The sequence below is a fragment of the Lynx rufus genome, unplaced genomic scaffold (assembly GCF_022079265.1).
Source record: "Lynx rufus isolate CCGP_SWC_20201006 ecotype Redwood Valley unplaced genomic scaffold, mLynRuf1.p SCAF_6, whole genome shotgun sequence".
NCBI classification, from domain to species: domain Eukaryota; kingdom Metazoa; phylum Chordata; class Mammalia; order Carnivora; family Felidae; genus Lynx; species Lynx rufus.
The window spans coordinates 4019874-4042095 of NW_025814878.1; the positions used below are offsets into that span (position 1 = coordinate 4019874).

At 48.4% G+C, this 22222-nt stretch overlaps 1 protein-coding gene across 2 annotated transcripts in view; it reads right to left on the reverse strand.

Annotated features, from left to right (window-relative positions):
- Positions 1-22222, reverse strand: part of ZDHHC14 (zinc finger DHHC-type palmitoyltransferase 14) — a 291313-nt gene that overhangs the window by 27315 nt on the left and 241776 nt on the right. For both annotated transcript variants that reach the window (XM_047102756.1, XM_047102755.1), the window contains exons 4-5: positions 13056-13193; positions 9560-9608 (exon numbers count right to left, since the gene is read on the reverse strand). In XM_047102756.1, coding sequence (XP_046958712.1) covers positions 9560-9608; positions 13056-13193 — 187 coding nt within the window. The remainder of the gene's footprint in view (positions 1-9559; positions 9609-13055; positions 13194-22222) is intronic.

Genomic DNA, 22222 nt, shown 5'->3' on the forward strand with positions numbered 1-22222 from the left:
TTTTAGAAATTTCTCAGTTGTAGTTTCAAACATGACCTCTAGAAATATATATAATCTACATAAACAAAAGTTCCTTGAGTCCTCAATAATGTTTAAGAGTGTTAAGGAATCCTGAGACCTAAAAGTTTGAGAACTGCCGGAAGTGAACAGTGAACAGCACTGGGACACTTCACTAAGCATTTGGGAAAAACAAAGTGAGAACTTTAGCTCACCACACACACACACACACACACACACACACACACACACACACACGTAGATTACAGATAAATTACTGTGCCAAACTGAAGAAATAAAATGTAAAGGTATTAGAGGGAAATAAAGGACATATGCCTATAATTTTGGGGTTTGGATATAAGACACAAAATCTAGGAGCCATGTAGGATCTGATTTGTAGATGGATTTTGTTAAAAGTTAAGCTTTTTTTTTTTTTTTTTGTATTAAAAAAGTCAACTTAAAAGGTAAGTGACAGGTTGGGAGAAAAATATTGGCAAGAGATATTAAATGGTTATTATTAAGAATAAAGAACACGTTAACAGGAAAAGAACAAACAACCTGATTACAAAATGGACAGAGATTAGGAGCTGGCACATCGTGGTCATGAAAAAAAATGTCAACAAAAATGAAAATAAGCACAAGCTGATTATTATCCAGAAAATGGAAATTAAACCAATGAATTTTCCCCCCATCAAATTGGCCAAAGTCACAGCACCTGTAACATCCAATGTGGATGAAGGTGTGGGGAAACGGGAGAACGAGTCAGTACAATCTCTTTAGGGGACAATGTGGCATGTCAGTCAACATTTAAAAGATGCTTAATTTTCCAGGCACCTGGGTGGCTCAGTGTGCGCCTCAGTTGGTTAAACATCAGACGACTTTGGCTCAGGTCATGATTTCATGGTTCATGAGTTCGAGCTCAGCATTAGGCTCTATGCTGACATGGCCGAGCCTGCTTCTCTCCCCCTCTCTCTGCCCCTCCCCCACTCATTCTTCTCTCTCTCTCTCTCTCTCTCTCTCTCTCAAAAATAAATAAATATTAAAAAATATGCTTGGAGGGGCACCTGGGTGGCTCAGTTGGTTAAGCGTCTGACTCTCGATTTCGGCTCAGGTCATGATCTTACAGTTCGTGAGTTTGGAGCCCCCCATGGGGCTCTGTGCTGACGTCACAGAGCCTGCTTGGAATTTTCTCTCTCCCTCTCCTTTTGCCCCTCCCCCATTCATGCTCGCTCGCTCAAAAAATAAACTTCAAAAAATTTTTTTAAATATGCTTAACTTGGGGTGCCTGGGTGGCTCAGTCGGTTAAGCGTCCGACTTCAGCTCAGGTCACGATCTCACGGTCCGTGAGTTCGAGCCCTGCGTCGGGCTCTGGGCTGATGGCCCAGAGCCTGGAGCCTGCTTCCGATTCTGTGTCTCCCTCTCTCTCTGCCCCTCCCCCGTTCATGCTCTGTCTCTGTCTCAAAAATAAATAAACGTTAAAAAAAAAAATTAAAAAAAAATATGCTTAACTTTCAGTGATTCCACATTTAGTTGTCAATTCTAGAGAAACACTAACACTCGTGCACAAAGACATACGTGCAAGATGGCCTGCCACCTCATTTTTATGCAATAAAACAATTAAGAAATCTAAGTATTCACCAACAGAAAAATATAGTATAGATTGTATTCTGAAACTCTATAAAGCAGCTGGGAAAAAAATGAGGTAGATCCATATGCTGACATGGAAATACCTTCAGGAAACATCTAAAAATCAAACCGCAGAAGAATACAAGGAAAACGATCCTTCTTAGGTAGAAACAGTCCCTGCAACGGTGTACAGACGCATACGTATTCAAACTCTTCGAATACCGTCTGGAAAGACCCATGAAAACTGACAAGGATTCCCACAAAATGCCAGAGGAAGGGTGGAGAGCAGTGCTTCTTTTACGTTCCTATTTGAAATTTTTTACGAGAGTATGTTCTTCCAGTACCTGAGTGATTTAGAAAAACCCCAACAACCTCCTCCCCCACTTTGTGACCCCATGAGATGTAATCTGATGCTTATTCTCCACGCACTCCCTCAGACAGACCGGTTAGGGGCAGTGGGAAAGAGTGTCAATTCCCTGCCCGGAGAGAGGGGCTGGCGGTAAGGAGATCTGGGCTCCAGTTCTGGCAACACGGCTGAGTGTAAATTGGGGTCATCTGACCCTTCAGCGCAGGCTCAGCTGTAAGGGACCGATGGACACCTGTCCTACCTATTTCCTGGGGTCCCCCTGAGGACCCACAGACATCGGGACAGAAGGGCCCTGTAAGCTGAGTCTAGCAAAGGCCTGTGCCGCCGTCATTAATTTTCCAACGGGCAGTACGGTGGCCCTCCTTTCTGAGGGCATTGAGCCAAATCCGAGCCTTCTACCAAATTCCATTAAAACAGAACCGTGCCCATTAGGCCGCCGGTGCCTTTCAGACAGCGTGCCTCGAAATGAATGCAAATTGGGGATAAAAAGGCTTTCTGGCGAGAGCCTCCACACACGTAGAATCAATTACCATTTGATTTAGCAACCACTGAAAAGTCTTCGTTTGGGAGCGCCGAACAATAAGTCATGATTAAAAATGACTGTAATCCTTTTAATTGGATGTTAATGCCGTTTCATCGTGACGACTGTTGATCGCAGGGCTTCTCCTCTCTGGCTCCTCCTCGGGGACGCTGCTGGCCCCGGTGGCCCTGTTCCTGCGGGGACCCCTGCGGGGACCTCCACCTGCAGATCCGCTGGTGAGCTGGAGGCGAGGCCACGTGGCTCTCCTGGCTCTGCGTGACCAGTGCCATGTCCTCTGAGGCTGCAATGTTGTCACCGCAGGCTCATGACTTGTTCCTCTTTCCGCCTTTCATGCAAGGAACTGCAGAGGACCGTGAGGTTACTCTAGCTTCACGTGGGGGTTCCCGGGGGGTCAACTCTTAGGTGCTGCGCGTGTATTTCAAATAGGACGCATTTCTAACCGGTGCTAGCTCTCTCCCCTTCCACTGTGCCTTCCCTCCCCTGGGTCCCCAGGGCTGAGCCCTCCAAACTGGCTCTGACTCTCCCTCCTCCCTCCCAGCAGCACTGATTTGATTGCTTACCTGCTCAGCTGTCCCCTTATCACCCATCTCAATTCCGGGGGCCTTTCCCCTGCACACATCGCCTCACCCCTTCCTTGTGTTCCCTGCTGCAAACGAGTACTCTTACGCACACAACCACCACGACAGAAAGGCTCCGGTGATGTCATTCACCTGCCAGAAATCTAAGCTGGTTCCCCAGCGTCCTGGGCAGGAAGGCTGACTGGTATACAATGCTGTCAGGGCCTTTCCCTTCCTGGGAGCAGTCACTCTTGACCCCCCGGCCCCCCCCCAACCACGGCTTAGCTATCACGGCTCCCTTCCCGCTATGCCCGCCGTGTGTATGAGTCGTAAGTGCATCTGTGTGCTTGTACCGTTAGGGCGGAGGGCCTGCTGACTGGGAGCACGGCCGAGCTGCCGGAGCCCTGCAAACCCTGCTGAAGGAATCAATGAACACAAGCCCAGGTCTGGCCCTACAGACGGGCTGCTCTTCCCTGACACATGCTGCGTATCACCAGGCCCTGCTCAGGCTGTTGGCCCTGCCTGGGATCTCTCCCCTCCATGTCTCCAGTTTTAGGACTTCTTCCCCAGTCTTTCCAAGCCCTATGCAAACGCTACCTGCCAAAGCCTTTCCTGATTTCCCTGCAAGATGCCCTTCTGGACCCTCACCCCCACCTCAAGCTCTCCATGATGTTTTATGCCACGTAAGACTTACTCTGCTTTTTAGAACTCAGAGTCATACACCAGGTCTCGGCACCGGCAGATGTTCACTGAGGAGATGAGTGAATCATTCTGTCCACCCTCGCTGCTCTGCCTGCCCCCTTTGATAGAATGTGCTTCAGAGGTCTGGGCCGGTGGCTCCTTCTTGACTTTGTAACCCGGGCAGAATTTGCACGGAGTGGGTATTGCGTCAAATGATCTTGGAAGAAACAGATGCCAAGCGGACCTCGTCCTTTGGAAACTGCCTGGCTGTGCGGAGAGAAGACCCAGTGCCTTTCTTCGTGGAGAAGACTCACCTTCCATCTCTCCCTGGGGAAGGGGGGGGGGGTGGCTCCTGAGAGTCATAGCATCCAGCCACGCCACTGCCTCTGCTTCTCTGAGGCAGAGATGAGAGGGAGGAAGTGGCCTCAGGCCACTGGGGGATAAGGAGGGAACCGGAGGGAAGGCTGGCCAGGGCATCTGAGGCCCGGGCAGCATCCTTCGCCTCCCTGATGTGAGCAGGGCTGCACTGTGGGCTGGGAAGGGACTTGCTGAGTGCCACCAGTGAGCCTACTGGCTCTACCCATCCATCCTCCTCTCCTCCTCCTCCTCCTCCACCTTCTCCTCCTTTCCCTCCTCCTCCTCTTCCCCCTCCTCTTGGCTTTGCCGCACTCAAACAAGATGCCATCCCGTCCTTACTGACGGGTACCTCCCGCTTCTCATGGGGCGAGCTGCTTGATTCCTTTCTCCTGTGGTCCTGCTGGTGGCTCGATGAAGACCTTCTGGTGTGTCAGGGTTTCTGTTGCTCCTGGCAGTGCTTCCGATAGATAAGGTGCCTCCACTGGTTGTTAAATAGCCTTTTGTGTTTCTGATCTCTCTCATTTCATCAACGACATTGCTTTCAGTTGGATACTTCTCACAGTAAATCTGTGAGAAACCTTTGCCTGGACCCTGATTTCTCATCAAAATATTTTCATATCATGGTCAGGAGACCAGATTGGAGGCCACTGAAAAATTATAAATTTAAGTTATCTTCTTGCCCGAGAACAGTCAGCAGGTCACGTGCAGAGGCTACACTGGACTCCGGTCCTGTGCTCAGGCAGTTTGCCAGAAAACCTCCTCTTGTCTTAAGAGCTTGGTGCCGTATAGACTCTTGCCCCACAGAGACTGTAGGTCTGGAGAGGACGAGCTGTGGGCCACGCTGCCATCGGCCAGAGAGCAGTTGTCATGAGTGTGAAATGTCACGGGTCAGTTTCATCCATCAGAAATCAACCACCTCCAAAGAGACTCCCAGGGCCTCAGCAGTGGAAGGAGGCTTGGAGGTCATAACATTACCTGATGCTAGAACCATGTAAGGAGGCGTGGTCCGTCCTCTTTTTGACCACCCCTAGGGCCTGTGATCTCATCGCTTCCCCTGGCCATGCTGTTTCTGAGCTGCCCCAGTGGTGAGCGCGTCTTTCTTAGTGAGATGAAAGCTGTCCCTCAGACATCCCTGGCCATCCCGGTGCCCCTTCCAGAGCCACACAGGTGTCCACAGGAAAGGCAGGAGCCCAAAGTACCAAACAGGCATCCGGGGATGCCTTACTCCCTAGCATACAGGGATCCAACCTTACTCATCATATATACATTATCACTAGTAACCAGAACTCAGTATTTTTTCAAAAACACATCACAACCTCATAGAACCTGAAGCATACTTTTTCTTCTGGAATACAGATTCCTGATACATCATCAGACCTCAACACTTCTTTATAGACCCACTTGATAGAAGGAGGGATTCTTCTGCAAAGCATGTACTTAAAACAGGAAAGACGCTGTCAGCACAGAGAGCCTGTAAGTAGTCATACCGATTGGGGGAGGAGTGTTCGGTGGCTCATGAAACAATTTCTGTTCTGTGGAATTAAAAAAAAAAACCCAGGACCTCACGTCTTAGTGTGGGTACGTCTGATGTTCCTGAAATTCTCCACTACTTCCAGAAAGAATAAAGATCGAAGTTGGGATTGCTGCTCAGACTGCCCCTATCCCTTCCCTGCCCATCTCTTCCCCATGGGCTTCTGTGCTGTCAGATTTCTCCGGAGTCCTGCTCTTGGTGCCTGACTTTCTCTGGGAGAGAAATGGGAGGGAGGGGGTTTATCAGATAATCTTTATATCAGCTGCGGTAGCTACCCTGGGATATTCTGGCTTCAGCTTTAGGTCACCTTTTAACAGGCAGGAGCCCAAAATGACAGTGGATCAAGAGGTGCCATAAAACCTGACCTCAGGAGAGGACACACACACACACACACACACACACCCCACATCACATATGTATATATAGATATATGCGTGTGTGTGGGTCTGTATACACTAACCTGTTAATTTTTGTCTCCCACCTCTGTCCTAGAGTGACACAAAGGGCGGAAAGGGAAGGGAGGACAGACATAGACTCAGAGCTGAGCTGTACTGCTAGTGAGCTGCATGGACGGGTGTAAGAGAGAAACCTCTCAAATCCACCTGTACTTGAGTGCCTGACTCCAGGGTACTTCCTCCCCAAAGGCCTGTGGGGCCAACAGAGCAGTGGCCTCCCTAGAGATGTCCTAATCTCTGGCAGCTCCGAATACCTTACCGACATGGCACAAGGGAGTTGCAGACTGCAGGTCATGGACCCTGCGATGGGGAGATAATCCTGAATTCTCAGGGTGCAGCCACTCTTAAAGAACAGAGAGCTTTTCTGGCTGAGGTCAGAGAGATGGGCGGAAGAGAGGCGGGAGGGCTTCAAAGTGTGGGAGGGACCTGACCCACAATTGCTGGCTTCGAAGAGCAAGGAAGTCATGAATCAGAGAACGGAGCAAGGAGACGGGACCTCAGTCCTATGCCCTGGGAACTCGGTCAACCACCCGTATGAGCCTGAAAGAGGATTCTCTCTGGAGCCTCCGGACGAGAGTCCAGGCTGATACCTTGATTTCAGCACTGCGGGACCCAGAGCAGAAATGAGCCAAGCCTGCTGGACTTCCGACCCACAAAACTGCGAAACAGTAAATTTGTGTTGCTCTAAGCCTCTAAAATACAGCCTGGTGCAAGCTGGAGCCTGTTACGAAAGGCTGTGGCCTGGAGGAGGCAGGATGCCCTGCAGGTGTGTCTGGCCACTGCAAGGGGCTTGACTCGCATTCAGAGCCAGCTGTCGCCCCCACTGGCTCTGACTGGGCCACGTGGCTGCCAAGCTCCTGAACGTGGAGAACACGCCTGGTAACACCCACCAAGGGAAAACCTCTGCACCTCGAGGTGACAACACCATTTGGAAAGGCAGCGGCTGAGATGCTTGGGAGTTTTCACGACCTGGGCCCTTCCGAAAACTCTTGACCTCTACCTGAGGATGATATTTTGGGGGAAAACAAGCTAAAATCTGCTCTGAACCTAGCAGGGGCATTTCTCGCTTTCCTCTCCTTTCCATGCGAATAGTTTCTCCAGCAAAGTCAGCATGCTACCCTTTCTACCAGCAACGTTTGTCTGTTCCCCTTCCTGGGGAACACAGTGCTCTTGATTACACACACTATGGGCACAGCCAAATCATGAGAATGAGCAGACGTGTGTGCCCTAAAAGAAGGTTCTAGCAGAGCCCGCCTGTTGCACATACTGCCACAAAAAGAAGCTTCTATGAAATCGCTCCTGCCATGCGTGCAGATGATGCTTTGGTGTCGGGTGTTCTCGCTGATCTCCCATATAATTGGTCTCGTCACCATAGCATGTCAAGTACGTAATGCTTGACTCTCGCAGGTCAAAAACTTGAGACACAAAAGCGTTAAAAGAAATGACCTCAGACTTCATTTAAAAGAAATGACCTCATTCATCGTGAGGCAGCAGGAATCCAGGACCCACAATCTGGTCCTTCCTTGTGACTCTTTCTGGGGTTGGGAGATGATAAGACCCACGAGCTGGGAGGCCTGTAGTAGGTGTCACGAAGACCCAACAGCGCAAACCACACACAAGAGGTGCATGCTGTCTGCTAGAGAGGGGACCGCTGTGCCCAAAGGTGGCACCCAGGAGAGCCACATGGGGCAGGAGGTAGCCTGCAGGCCCCAAGGAATGGGGCAGCTGAAATCCCCCAGGTCTCAGGTGGGCTTTTGCCTCCCCTCCCCACCGAGAGGGGTCCCTGTCACTGATACCTCTCATTGTCTGAAATGCTCCACATGCATTCTGCACAGACATCCAGGGGTCAGAATGGTCACAGGTGCCAGGGACAGAGGAGGGGAGGTGGCTCAGGTTGCCACACTCTCGAGGCTTCAGAAAGCGTTCCAGCTGGTAGCCCAGACCTTGGTTCCGGTCTAAGGTGCATGTATAAAACTTAACATGTATTAAAACTTAACAGCGTGTTTTCATGATGTAACCAACTTCCTGAAAGCCAGATAAGCCTCTTCTTCTGGGAAGAAAAGACAAGGCTTGACTGTAAGATATGCCAAAGCAACAGGCCTTGAAAATAGAAGGGCATGGAGGAGATGACGGTGGAGGGTGTCACCCTGGCAGGACTGGGGACAGGGATGAAGAGAGACATTTCTCATGAGACCTGTTCTTAGCAGCCACAAACACTGAAAATTCCATTCTCAGGACCACCTTTCCTTCTGGATAACTTCTACCTAACTCTTGCTTCCCAGATCCTTAATAGAAGACAGGACCCAAGCCCCCTTTGTATATCTTCCATATGTCGCCTGTCCCCCTTTTAAGAGATTAGTCGACTATAGGATCTGTACTTGCAACCAACGTTCTATGTTGCCTATGAACACAGAGGCACCAAAAAGGAGATACTTTATATTATGCAAATATCTGTAAGACCACATTTGTTGTCAGTTCTATCTTAAAAACACTACCACCACCCACACACCAGTTCCCAGGGACGTGAGCCAGCTTATCTTACTAACTAAATGCTGTACATGATACATACATCTTCATCAAGTTCTTCATTCATTGTTTAAGAATTCTCTACCACCAGATGAAGACTACTTTTGGGAGTACTGAGAAGTTCGAGTCCAGTCTACTTGCTTATGTGAAGAAGAAAGGGAGCTGGGTCCCAGATGGAGCCAGGTCAACGGGTCCACTGGGCCAGCGCTACAACAATGAGTGTGAAACTTAGGGGGATGGGTGAGGCGGGGAGCCCATTCGAGTGCATCATGGGTGAATATTTTTCTTTCAAGAAGTTCAAAATAAGTGTGGTACACGCCCACATATACTGTTTGGCAGGACGGGATTAATCTGAATGGCCTGAGATTGGCCACCTTTAGTCCATTCAAGACTGAGAAAAGGTGTTCTGTTCCCAGAAACAATATAGGTCATCCAGACTGTCTGGAGGGGCACCCAACGAGATTCCCAGATGGAATCCATATAGAGGGTCAGAGGATTCCCATCTGGTGACTGCGTACCAAGAAGGCAACCCACACACAGGCATCTATAAATACACTGCAGGGACCACCTCCTGATCAAAATGAGGTGGACTGGACCTTGCAGCCCTCCTTCTACCCAAACCAACCTGACTTAACACAGATCAATGCAGGTTCCTGGGGTGGGCAAGAATTTACACTTGGCTTTCTAGCTAAAGAGCGCTTTGATTTAAACAGAGCTAAATGAGTCACTTTGAGGTTCAAGCATTCAGACACCACAACGCATGCAAGTGAATACGGGGAGCTTTTTGGAGGATTTACAGAATGCAAGAAAGTACGAGTTCCGAGAAGAAAAGCCAGGGCACAGACGATGAGGTAGTTGAGGAGGTCAGTCCAATACTGAACACGTTAGCATTGTGAAAAACACAACGACCAGAAAGGATATCTCGCAGGACTGTCCTTAAGAGCATTTAGGAATCCTGTTTGTTGTGAACCTGTGGGAAATGAAACCAAAATTTAGTATTCAAACATTCACCTCCAGAAAAACAGCCTTTATGCAGAAAGCTCCCTCATCTACATGAAAATAATAGGTGTCTAAAGATCAATTAAATAATTATATTTTGTTGTGCTACAGCACCAGCATACTGATCGGGGACTGAGATTCCACCACAGTTATTCAACCAGAAAATGGCAGATTCATAATTAGACCCGACATCTGCAGGATATTTTTTCAATAAAAGCAGATGGATGCCTGCGTCCTTTCCCATAAATTATAGTTCTGATTACTCCTTTGTTTTCCTCATTTTAATAGGAAAACAGAATACTGTATGCTATTTTTTCCTCTTCTTTTATGAAAGACTGTTTTTCCAAAGTTTGTTAACTTTTGACCTGGGGCATCCTATAAACCAGGCTGCGTACAAAAGACGTCTTTCTCTGCACCCAGAGTAAACAAACTCATAACGTTGGAGTTTATTACTGACTCCTTTAGGCTTGAAGACATTTTAACATGAATTGTGTGTGCAAAAAAAAAAAAAAATTTCTTTAGGGACTTGAGTAAAGATGTATCTGACAAGAAGCAGTTTTTATTGTACGTGTTGACATCATGGTTTTTAAACATAAATGCCCATGGGGGAGGAAGTCTTGGTGCTCCCATCTTGGAGTGGTGATGCTGGGCCCCTGCTGTGCTGCGTGAAGCCATGTGTTTTGGGGACATCATCTAGCCCGGAGCAGAGATGAGAGGCACAGGGAGGACAGACACTGTGTTATCTCTGCTGCGGCTGCAGGGGGCAGTTAGAGGCAGGGTCCTGGACCCCTCTGTGTAGGAGGGAAGGCTGAGGGTGGGGTGGCTCCAAAGTAATCCTTGAGGCCCCATTTCCTCCCTCTGTGCTGTGTTCCCCACAGCCCACTGCTGAGGCACAAGGATGTGCCAAAGAGCAGGAAAATGAAGAAGGAGAGCTTATGGCTTCTTCTTCCATCTCCACTAGGCCAGTGGGGCAAAGCCAGCACGTGGGCTGGGGCAGATCCTAGAGAAAACACCATCTTGAGGCAAAAGGAAGACACTAAAAGAAATGACTCTCTTTCCCTACTGACCCCAAACTGGCTTGCTTTTCCAAAGCTTCCCTTCTCAACAAGGAAGTCTAGCCATCAGGTTCCCCAGAATCTTTGCTACAACGGGATTCTCCCCCAACCTCCCTTCAGAGCCCTATTACCTGGCAGGGAGAACTCAGGTGACAGTGCTCTGCCTTTGCCAATGTTTTCATAATCTTAGGGGATCATGGGAGTCATGTAAAAATCTGCCCTTCCTTAGAGCATGGAATGCCAAGCCAAGTTGGGGGCGGGTGGGGTTGTTCAGGGGGATTTGTTGGGGGGTATAGAACAAGGGGAGAGGATAATCTTTATTTGCTTTTGTTCAACACACTCAGGTAATTTGCAAGCAGGTAAATTCTGAACGCTTTTTTTTTTGTGGAGAATGGGATTAACAATATATAAAGCATAAACTACAGCAAACTCCATTTTCTCCCATCTAAGTACTAACCAGGCCAGACCCTGCTTAGCTTCCCAGATCAGTGCGTTCAGGGTGGTATGGTCGTAGACCAGCAAACTCTATTTTGCTGGATCTGGGGTGAGTAAACCTTTAGGGAAGATGAAAGTGAAATGTACCTCACCCAACTGTGGTGGGTGTACCCAAATGTACACCACCCGCCCGCCAGGTGGCCAGCTTCACAGTGTGTGTGTGAGTGTGTGTGTTCCCAGAGTTCACGTGTGCAGGTGAGCAAGCGAAAACTGGCCCTTGATACCCAGAATGTAAGGGCAAGGCCATAATTACACTTCAGTAATACACATATGAAAGCATTCTGAAGTTGCTAAAGGTGATATAAAAACATCAAGTTTGAATACTATTTTTTTAGGTCATAAATGTGCTGCAACTATCAGCACTTATTTCTTCTCGAGTTGTGTAAACTACAGTTTCTTGTCTCTGATTCTTTTGCCTATTAATAAGCAGATAGGACCCTGGCTACATTTTTGCCATTTTCAACTCTGAAAATAGAGAGCAAAGGGCCACCATTAACACCCTTCCCAGGTAGGGTGGAAAAGGCCTCTAATAAACCTTAATTCTCTTCTTGGGATCCCACCCAAGTTATGGCTCTCAAGCATAGATTACAAACTTGTGTCACATTCAGTTGAAGGGATTTCAGCCAAAAAGAACGGGACCTACGTTTTAAAATGCCATGAAAACTTAGGAGATTCCACATAAGGTCCAATCATGACCGATGTTTCCATGCGAAATTTTCTATGCCCTCCCTATCTTGGGCTGCACCAAACCCAACCCAAAGAGCGGCAGGGAATATGCACTTCTAACTTCAGCCTGGGCACATGCCATCTGTGGTATCAGTGCTGCTGCCCGGGGAAGAAAGTGGGCTTGTGTTCAGACAGTGAGGGACACATTGCAGGAGGAAGCTTTGCACTTGCTAATGGATGGCTGTACTTCAGGAATGTGGACCAGAGGCAACGCTGGTCTCTCATGTTGCTAATGGGCACTGTAATGGAAATTAAAGGCTTAAGTTTATAGTTCAAAGCCAACTAACTTCCTTCTCATCACTCCCTGTTGTTGGAAAGTGGATAACCAAGAGAGCAAAGAAATTCAAAGTCATGACCTTCAGAATGGGAAATAAGAAACGTCATTTGCTTAGGCAAATACACATTAAAATCATTAATATCCCAATCTCAGTTTTAATAATGTTGCTTCCTTCCTTTAATAATGTTGCCAGGGATTTACTAATGTTTAGCAGGTAATTGAAAATCTTTTCAATTGTATATTTTTAATGTGTGTGTGTGTGTGTGTGTGTGTGTGTTAGAAAACCCAGTCTTCAGCCTCAGACATTGTTTTCTAGGGATGGTGACTGTTCTCACTTAAGCCAGTATCATGTTAATGTTAAAAACAAACAAAACTATTTGATGGTTATCATTGCAGCCCATTATCCTTTGTGCAAAATGTGGGAATGATTCTTTCAGGGAATCCCTTAGCAGAAGAGAAAGTGAGGTCACTGAGGTTGCAGCAGGGGCAAGTGTATCAAGGAAAAAGTCTTGTAAGTGAAAGACAGCCTGATCTGGGGCGTTCAGGCAGCTGTGGCCGGAAGGATCAGGAACGGGGAGTAGAAGGAACAAGGGAGAGAGGGCAGGGAGAAGGGCAGCCGGGGAGGTCAAGGAGGGTGACCAGGAGGGAGGGGTGACAGGGGTGGAGGAAAGGAGGGGAGGGCAGGGGAGGAGAAAGGGGAGAAACACAAAAGGGGGCAGGCTGGAAATGAGGAGAGGTCCAGGAAGAGGGGAAAGAGAAGAAAGAGAAAGCCCGAAATGATCAAAATATTAAATCAAAATTAAATCCGAAAACCAAAGTCAGGCAAATGGTTACATACATAATCTGATTTCGCCAGCATACTTACGAAGAATGACGTGGGTGATAACGAATGCAAGTATAAAGACTGTCAGAAAAGACAGAGATAAAATAAACATATAAAAAAATCTGTAGTTTCTTTTCCCCACACAGTTGCCTACCCAGGGACAGTGGTGATCAAACCGTTCTGAAATGAGAGGCAGAAAAAAAAAATACGGAAATCAGTTAATAAAATGTCTTTTTACTTGACGGAAACTCTCCCTGCTACCCAATACTCTGACGACGCAGTTGGTCCTTGAACGGTGTGGGGGCACACGGCCGAAAACCCCATCTAACTCTGACCCCCCAGAAACTTAACTGCTAATAGCCCACGGTCGACTGGAAGCCTTAGCGATCACCTACACAGTCGATTAACACATATTTTATACGTTCTATGTACTATATGTTGTATTCGTACAATAAAGTGAGCTAGCGGAAAGAAAATGTCATACAGAAAATCAGAAGGAAAAGAAAATACATTCACGGTGCTGTGCTGTGTTTACGGGGAAATACCCACATATAAGCGGCCCCACGGAGTTCCAACCTGTGTTGTTCAAAACCCTACCACACTGTGCATTTCCAAATCCACTGCTCAGAGAAATGCTTAACATGCAGACAGTTGAAGCACAGAATCGTTCTTTCAATGGAACTTAGCTGGTTTGAAAGCACAAGGAACATGCATCCTTCTCACACAACAACTTGAAGAAACAGGCGCTCAAGTTCTCGTGACAATTAGAAAAGGGACGATTTCCCTGTTTTGTACCAGCAGGCTTTTTAGGTTCACAGAACAGTCTTCCCTCAGGATGGTTGTTAAGTGCTGGGCTGGGCAGGGCCTGGGCTCGGCCCCTCGCTCGCGCGCATGTGTGTGCGTGCACACGTGTGTGTCTGTGCGTGGGACCGAGTGAGCACCTCTCTCATCACGTGTTTGCGTGCGTGCTTGCGTGTGGGCACGCACGTGTGGTACTGAGTGACACGTCTCTCGTCAGCGGCTGTAGACGGAGGTCCCTGTCCAGGGGGCCTGTCCCAGGACAGAGGGATTGCCTCTTGTTCTCTCCTCCCATGACAACGGTCTCCCAAGGAAATGCCTCCACTCTTTCAATAGTTGCAGGAAAATTGGTATTTTAAAAACCGTGGTCTTCACGCGCACGGTAAGACACCGCATCTTTCAGCCCACAGTTCTTGGCTAAGTTACCTGTGAAACGGAGATGCTTTCATAGAGTCCTTGTGGGGTTAAGTAATGTCTGGGAAAGCCTTTCTACAAAGCACACAGTGTTTTGTGGTTTGTTAAGAGAAGTCACATACCTTGATACCTCTGGCCTTGAGCCATTTTAGGAGGAAAATGATGCTGCCCTAATTTACAGGGGAGCCAACGGAGGCCTAGAGAGCGGGAAGGCTGCTCGTGTGGGGCCACACAGCTCAGAATCAGTAGAGCTAGAACCCGAGGGCACCCCACAAGTGCCCAAGTGCTGGGACTGGGCACTTCCGCACCGTCACCCCCGGTTCCCTACGTACAGACCCGCGTCTTCTCACCTCGGGAATTTCACACAACGTCTGAAATGAGGCTGTGACTCGTCCTTCCCCCTGCAAGTAATGGCCAAGTGCTTCTCTTTTCTCTACTCCTCGCCTGGTTTTCCATCCAAAGGAGTACCCAGAGTGCCCTCCTAACCCACCCTGATCTGACCGCCTGCTGCCAGGGGGGCCGAAAACACCAGGGGGGATGAATTAGCTTTTTACATGGGGTCTCTCCCAAGCATAACTTCTATTCAGTTTTCATATTTTAAATCCCTATGTGTGTTTTACTAATTAATTAATTTGTTTATTTTAATGTGGATCCATTTTTTTGAGGGGGGGAGGGGCAGAGAGAGAGGGGGAGACACAGAACGCAAAGCACAGAATCTGAGCTGTCGGCACAGAGCCCGATGCAGGGCTCAAACCCAGAAACCCACACGACCTGAGCCGAAGTCAGACGCTTAACGTTTTAAAAACACACACAGAGAGGTGCACATCAGGTGTGACCATGTAAGTAAACCGACCAAAGTCAGGCAAGGTGGTGTTGCCTTTCTTTCTGGTCACCTGTCACAAATCACTCATCTTCTATTTTATGTTCTCTACAAGCTTGCTTCTTGAGAAGGGTGCAAGGACACCTGGGGACAGTGGCGGCAGAGGAGCCCTAAGAGTCATGCTTGTCTGCAAGTGGTGCGAACGACAAACAGCCAGTCTGAGCAGGGGACCCGAAGAGAAATTTCAGACCTCACTGGTCTGGTGACAGCCCGATGGCCTGTCACCAGAGGCTGGCACGTGAGGTAAGTAATGCCTGTTGCTGGACCACATCATGTGATGACATGTGTTGCCAAGCCACACAGCTGGAAAAGTGAACTCTTGTGTAAAAACAACCTCAGTTCTCCCAAGTCACTGGTCTATGCGGGCTGTACCGGAGACATCTACACAAAGAAGGGCAAAAAGAGAGAAAAAAATCTGAACCAGTGAGATTTTCCCAAGACTTTGTGCTGTTTCGAGAAGCCTCTTCTTTATCCATGAGCACAGAAAATGGGAATGAGAATTGGAGGCCTGGGGCCACAGGAGCACATGTTAGGTCAGAATCTCTGACCCCAGCTACGAAAGCTGATCTCCAAATCCAAAATATGTGGATTCAGCCTCTTCACTCAAGCGCAAGTCGCCTGTCAGCACAGAAGACACTAAGGCTTGGGAGGCGTCACTGACACTGTGGACACCCCCGTCGAAGTACAAGGGTCTTGGCCGCCCACTGTCGACCATGGCTGCGGGGGCGGGCGGCTGTTTTGTTTTTCGCTTAGAAAGTTTACTAGCGGCTGAGGGAGGCAGAGCCACTGGAGAAGTGAAGACGGTAGATGGGGTGCATGAGACCCTCGCTCATGGGGTCTGGGAGGCTTCTTGCAAAACCAGTCATGTCTCAGGAATGGTGTGAACGCCTGGCGGCCTGGCAGTCTTGAGCTGGAAGCAGTTTCCACTTGGAAACTTGTCTTACTGAAAGCTTTCTAGGCTAACAAAAATCCCACTGAAATGTAGGCTCCCCCTGAAGTTCCTTTATTGAACGTTTTCCACGTCCTTCTTGGTGTGTGTTGAATACACGGCGGCAAATGAGCCTCCAAGACTCGGTGGGCATCTCTGTCCAATGGCCGCCATGCCCTCCGCCATGCCCTCCTCCCATCCCCTTGCTCAGTTTCTCTCTCTGCCTGACTTCTGCAGGTGGGCTGCATCTTGGGCCTCTCCTCTCCTCTGTGGATTCTCTACCACTGTGAATTCTCTTTCTCCCAACGTTCAACTGCCAACCAAAATGGCCATGCACTGCCTTCGACAGGTCCTGTCAGCTCTACCCCCACGTTTATCCAAAATCATCTATTTTTTGTTCGTGTTTGCCACCACTACTCTAAGCCTTTGATGAATATTTGTCAAATGACTGAATAAGCCCTCATACCGCCAAAAGGACATCCAAGCCAGCAAGCATGTTGCCCAATGTCACACAGTTCACGAGTACCAAGGCTGGGAAGAAGCCCTGCTCTATCTGCCTCCAGGATCCTGGCTCCGAAATGCACGCTGCCTTTCTTGAGTATTTTCCCTGCGCCCAGCACCACGTCAAGTGCTAGGAAGGAAAACACCACCACCACCCCATGGCTTCAAGGCATTCCTTATCTTATCTGATGGGTTGCTTTGTTTTCAGCCTCCAGATACCCCTCAGACTCCGGGAATGAACTCCTAACAGAGAAAACCCAACTGAATGTCTAACTCAATCTGTTCTCTCACCAATGTTGGCAAGCGCACAGTCTCTCTTTATGGGTCAAGGATAAAAGCAGGACAAGAGGTGTCACCCCAGCCCGTGTGGCTCTGCTCTGAGCACACTCGCCCTAGCTCAGAGTGGAAGGAGCTCAGCGGGGGTCTGGGGGTGTTCCGAGTGGGGAGGCTTCTGTTACTCAGTTTCCAGGGGAGAAGAGCAGACAAGAGTTGGGGACAGGCTGAGATGGGACAAGAGGAAGTGGCCACAGCTGCGCACGACGTGCTCCCGGGGACCTGGATGAAGCAGTAATTGGCCGAGAGGGAGAACATCTGGAGGAGGAGAAGGGGACCCAGCAGCTGGAAAGCTACTTGCAAGAATCTGCAACATCGGAGACATTTTGAACGACTATCATTAGAGGTCAGCTCGTGGATTTTCCACGTGGAAAAACTAAACGGGTGTCCTATGTACTGGCGGTGGAGTGGGGGGTGCTGTGGGAGATTCTTTAAAGAAAACGCTTTGGACTTTCTGCCACATCCCTTGATTCTGAGGTCTGCACCCGGCCAGAAGGGAGTGGCCTCTACACTGCTACATTTCTGGAGAGTTCCTTTAAAAAGCACTAGGAGCTATTCCCTGGGCTATGCTGTGCTGTGCTGGGTCTGTGCTCAGTCTTGCCGCACACAGGAACAGCTTCAGGGGTGGGGAATGGAACACAGGGGCAGGGCGGGGTGCTGATAAACCTGGAAGGTTCTGTAAAGTAACTGGAGATCCGAGTAGCCAGCGGGGGCGCCCTGCCCACGGCCCTGTTAGCACCACACCACCCTGTGTGGATCTGTCCTCCCCTCCTTCCCCTGGTGAGCCTTGCTGTAAGAGACAATTTCTGGCCACCGGAATTGCCTGGCAGACACTCAACAAACATGCACCAAGCCAAGGAAGAGATGCTTTTGGTAGGCTTCTGGGTAGTCGCTGCTCCTGGTGGCCAGGAACAGACACTGAAAATGCTGGTCAAGGAGAAGATCGCTGGGGAGCCAACCAGAGGAAAAGGCAGGGTCTGTGAAATTTGAATGAGTTCAGAGAAGGCTGAGGGTCGGAAGCTGTTGACCAGAGGTTAAAAGCACCCTCTGGACACTTCTTAGTGTCCATCAGCTCATGGCAAGAAGTGGCCTCTACACTAACAGCGGGAGGCAGAGGTGGTTTTATGAAAAGCTCCACAGGATGCCACAGGGGGACCCAGATGCTATGTTTGGGATGCAAGCCGACTTCAAAAAGTCACCTGCCCTGAGATCTAAGTGGGGAAAGGAGGTTCCATTAAAATGGCCAGTGGGGGCACACTTTAGAAAAGTCTTATTTTGTTAACCCCAAAGTCAAAATCATAATGACAATATTATGATTATGATTATCGATTTTAAACAGAGAGAGCAGGGGAGAGCGGTAGAGGAAGAGAGACAGAATCTCAAGCAGACTCCACATTCAGCGAGGAGCCCAACGAGGGGCTCAATCTCACGACCCTGGAATCATGACCTGAGCCAAAATCAAGAGTTGGACGCTCAACTGATTGAGCCACCCAGGCACTCCAACAATAATATTATTAATGATGATTAAAGGTACCATTCACTGACTGCCTGTTACATGATTGTGTATTTTATTATTTCATCGTCTGTCATCTGTCCTGGACAACAGCCCCAGAGTAGCCCCAGGTGCTATGCCCACACCTTATAGACCAGGGAATCACCACGAAAAGTGAGGGACTGCCCATCAGGGGCCACAGATTCTGAGCAGAGACTATGCCTCAGCCCCGACCAGAGGAAGATTTGGGGGGGAAATGGAGTATGAAAAAGACCCTTAAAAAAAGGAAAATAGAAGCATTAAAATTGTACCAGTACAGAAAAGTCCGCTGAAATATTAAAGAAAAAATATTTGCCAAAGCTGTGTTTGAAGGTTGCCAGAGAAAGGAATACAATGCTTGAAACATTAAGAACTTAAAATCTCCTAAAAGTCAGGCTCTAATATAGGCCCTCAAGAATGGGATCCAGAGATAGAGAAAAATCATACCCTCAGGCCAGGCAGCAGCGGACCCAAAAAGTCTGCATTTTCCAGACAGTGGTCCTGGGCTCTAGGTGGGCCACATCTCAGCTTGGTCAGGAGAAGGGAAATAACAATCCTAACTTCCTTCTCCAGCAGTGTCTCGAGAATCGTGTGAAATAATAGATGTAACTATGCAATTGAAATTAAAAACTTCTCATTTAGATGTTACTACATCTAAAGTAAGTGTTGTTAAAGGTACGGAATGGAAAATTATTTTTCCTTTAAACCTAGCGCTTTTTTTTTTTTTTTAACTTCCCCAATTGGACAAATCTTGCCCTATGAGGTATCTTTTGTTTCTTTTTTTTTTTTAACTGAGTTGAATCCTCAGCAGCTTTTTTTTTTTTTTTTAAGTTTATTTATTTTTGAGACAGAGAGAGACAGAGCATGAAACAGGGGAGGGGCAGAGAGAGAGGGAGACACAGAATCGGAAGCAGGCTCCAGGCTCCGAGCCATCAGCCCAGAGCCCGACGCGGGGCTCGAACTCACGGACCATGAGATCGTGACCTGAGGTGAAGTCGGACGCTTAACTGACTGAGCCACCCAGGCGCCCCTCTTTTGTTTCTTTTTTAAAATGAGGAATGCCAAGGTAGAGTGGCACATATTGTCACCCGGCCTTTATGGCTCCCAAGTGATTCTTAGACACTAAATAATTCATGCTGTTCTAAACTTTTGGTAAGATCCGAGTTAAAATATGTGTGTCCAAGGCCTGGTTAGGTTTCTGGAAAGCAGCCTGGCACGCTCACTCCACCTCCTCCTCCTCTCACTTTTATCCACCCTCAGTGAGTCCTTGCAGGGAATTATGTCATTTATTTCTCAGACCACCTGGTAAGGTTGATGCTCTTATGCCCATTTTACAGATGAGAAGGTGCAGGTGAGAAGTTGGCCTTGGAACCCAGGTGTTCATCTGAACCCTTACCCACCACCTGTTACTGTCTCCTGCTCTGCCGGCTGGGCTGGGTGGGCCTGAGGACCCGACCCCTCCCTCCTAGAGCAGCACACGTGGGCACCTGACCCCCCACCCCCTGCCGATCACAGGAATGGGAATAAGAATGGAACGCTGCCACCCAAGACTGGCACTTGTGTCGGTGAGCCTGATGGCTCTCTCCTGGTTCAGGGCATCCTGAACCATGCAGAGGACACCTAGCTCATGTCTGGAGAGGCCTATCCTCAATCAGAAGGAAGTACCCCAACCTCTGCAAGGATGACCTCATTCGCAGCAAAGTGAAAATCAGAAGAAGCAGAAACTCCTTGTGAGACATACAGATTTGACACATTCATGGACACTGTGGCGCTTGGGGGTTATTTGGGGCAAAGGGATGTATCAGGGAAGGTTTCCTATCCCCTCCCAACTCCTCTTACCTCCTTTTCTGAAAATGAATTCTATTTGTGATATCATATTAACTACTTCTGCGGCCTTAAAGTATCAATATATCACTTCTGCACAGGGACTCAGTTTCCTCCCATGTAAAAAGTGGAATTCGATAAGCCCCGAGACCCCTTTGAGCTGTAAAATAAAATGCAACACGACTCTGTGTTTTATTAGTACCCGCGTGGATTTTTCCAGTCTTGAGCCCTTGCCAATGTCCTATAAATTAAGAGTCTACAGGGTTTAGCTCCATTTGTTCAAAAATGAAAACTTTTTATGTAAAACCAACTAGGGAATGTAGAGTTGTTGTAATGTTTACAATGCAGGTTAACATAACCTTGGGCAGTGATGTGGAATCCAAAGCATCCCTGCCAAGGTCTCACCTGCACCTCCCACCGCTACTCTGTCTTCACCATTATCTGGCACAGCGCTGAGTTTTTGTGGGCATCAAGGGAGGGGATTGACAATGGACAGCTAAGGTGCCTTCGGCTCCTCAGACGGCAAATTGTACACATTTCCATTTCCTTAAGTTGTTATCAGTCTAACTTTGGTTTTTAACATCGGTTTCCAATGCTGGGGGAATTTTCTGTTTCTAGGAGGATGGGAGGGCACGCAGGGGAGAAGCCAGCCTTTGGGGGAGGCTGTGCCGTGAGGAGACCTGCTGGTTAGAGGCACAGAGGACAATGAAACTTGGGAAGAGGGGGAAAAAGTTCCTCCCAGACAAGCAAATAGAAATAGTTGCTAAATAAAGTGGGGGAGAAGGTGGGAGAAGACTTCGTTTTTGAAAGGAGATGTAAGGAAGTTAATAGAAATATGATGACTTTACAAAGTGAATCAGCCCAGGGGCGCCTGGGTGGCTCAGTTGGTTGAGTGTTCGACTCTTGATCTCTGCTTAGCTCACGATCTCACAGTTGTGACATCGAGTTCCACATCGGGGCTCTGTGCTGGGCACGGAGCCTGCTTGAGATTCTCTTTCTCTCTGATCCCCACTCTCTCTCTCTCTCTTTCTCAAAAAAAAGTGAATCTGCCCATTATGAGGTAGAGGGAAAGAAATCCTACAATTCCCTAAGTTTTGGGTCCTGGAGGGGCATCCTAGGAAATGCCAGTCCCAATGCAGGAGAATCCATTTCCTTCCCTGCTCTGGGTGTCCCAGCATCTCTGTCCTCAGAAGACTCAGGAACGACAGCCCTGCTATTGAGCTCTTTCGGCCTCCTGGAAAGGGCTCTGGATCACTCTGACAAAATCAGTAACGTAAGTTCAAATTTGTACGTCCTCAAGAACACAGTCTCGAGACATTAGTGGTCCCTGCTGTGTCCTGAAAACTCTGAAATGAACTGCAGGATAAGCCAGTGCCGGAATGCGCAGGGAGCCTCCTTTCCTGGCATGCCACCCCCCCAAGCCCAGCCAGGCCCCTCTCAGCCCCGGCCTGTCTATGGGTCTGCAGGGCCGGAAACTCTGTGTGGGGGTTCCCCTGAATTCTCCACGGAATATCAAATGATCTTCTACAAGCCCGTACTATCAACTGACACACCCCCCAAACATCTCCGTTCTTCTCTAGAAATTCCAGGCCTTGAAATCAGTATCAACCCCACCTTACATCAGAATGGCTTAACCATTTGAGGGCTTTCTGGTCGTCAGTCCTTGTTCACATTCGCAGTGGGAGATAGGCAGCAGGCAGGAATGAGTGAGGACCGTGAAGGTCGGAGCCACAGAATGGCCAGGGTCCCCTGGCTATTCCATGCTGGGCCTGGGTCAAGAGCCCCTTCTGATATCTAGTCACTGTTTTCCCCAAGTCTTCCACACTCTTGAGTCACATGTTCTTTCATGTTCCATTATAATCGTTTTTGAAGCCTTAGTCAATTTATCCCCAAAATGAAGGTTTCAGAACGGAGTTAGCTCATGAGTACGTTACACACGTAGAGCTGACAATTAATTCTAAGCCTCTTCAAAACTTTTTTTTTTTTAATTTTTTTTTTTC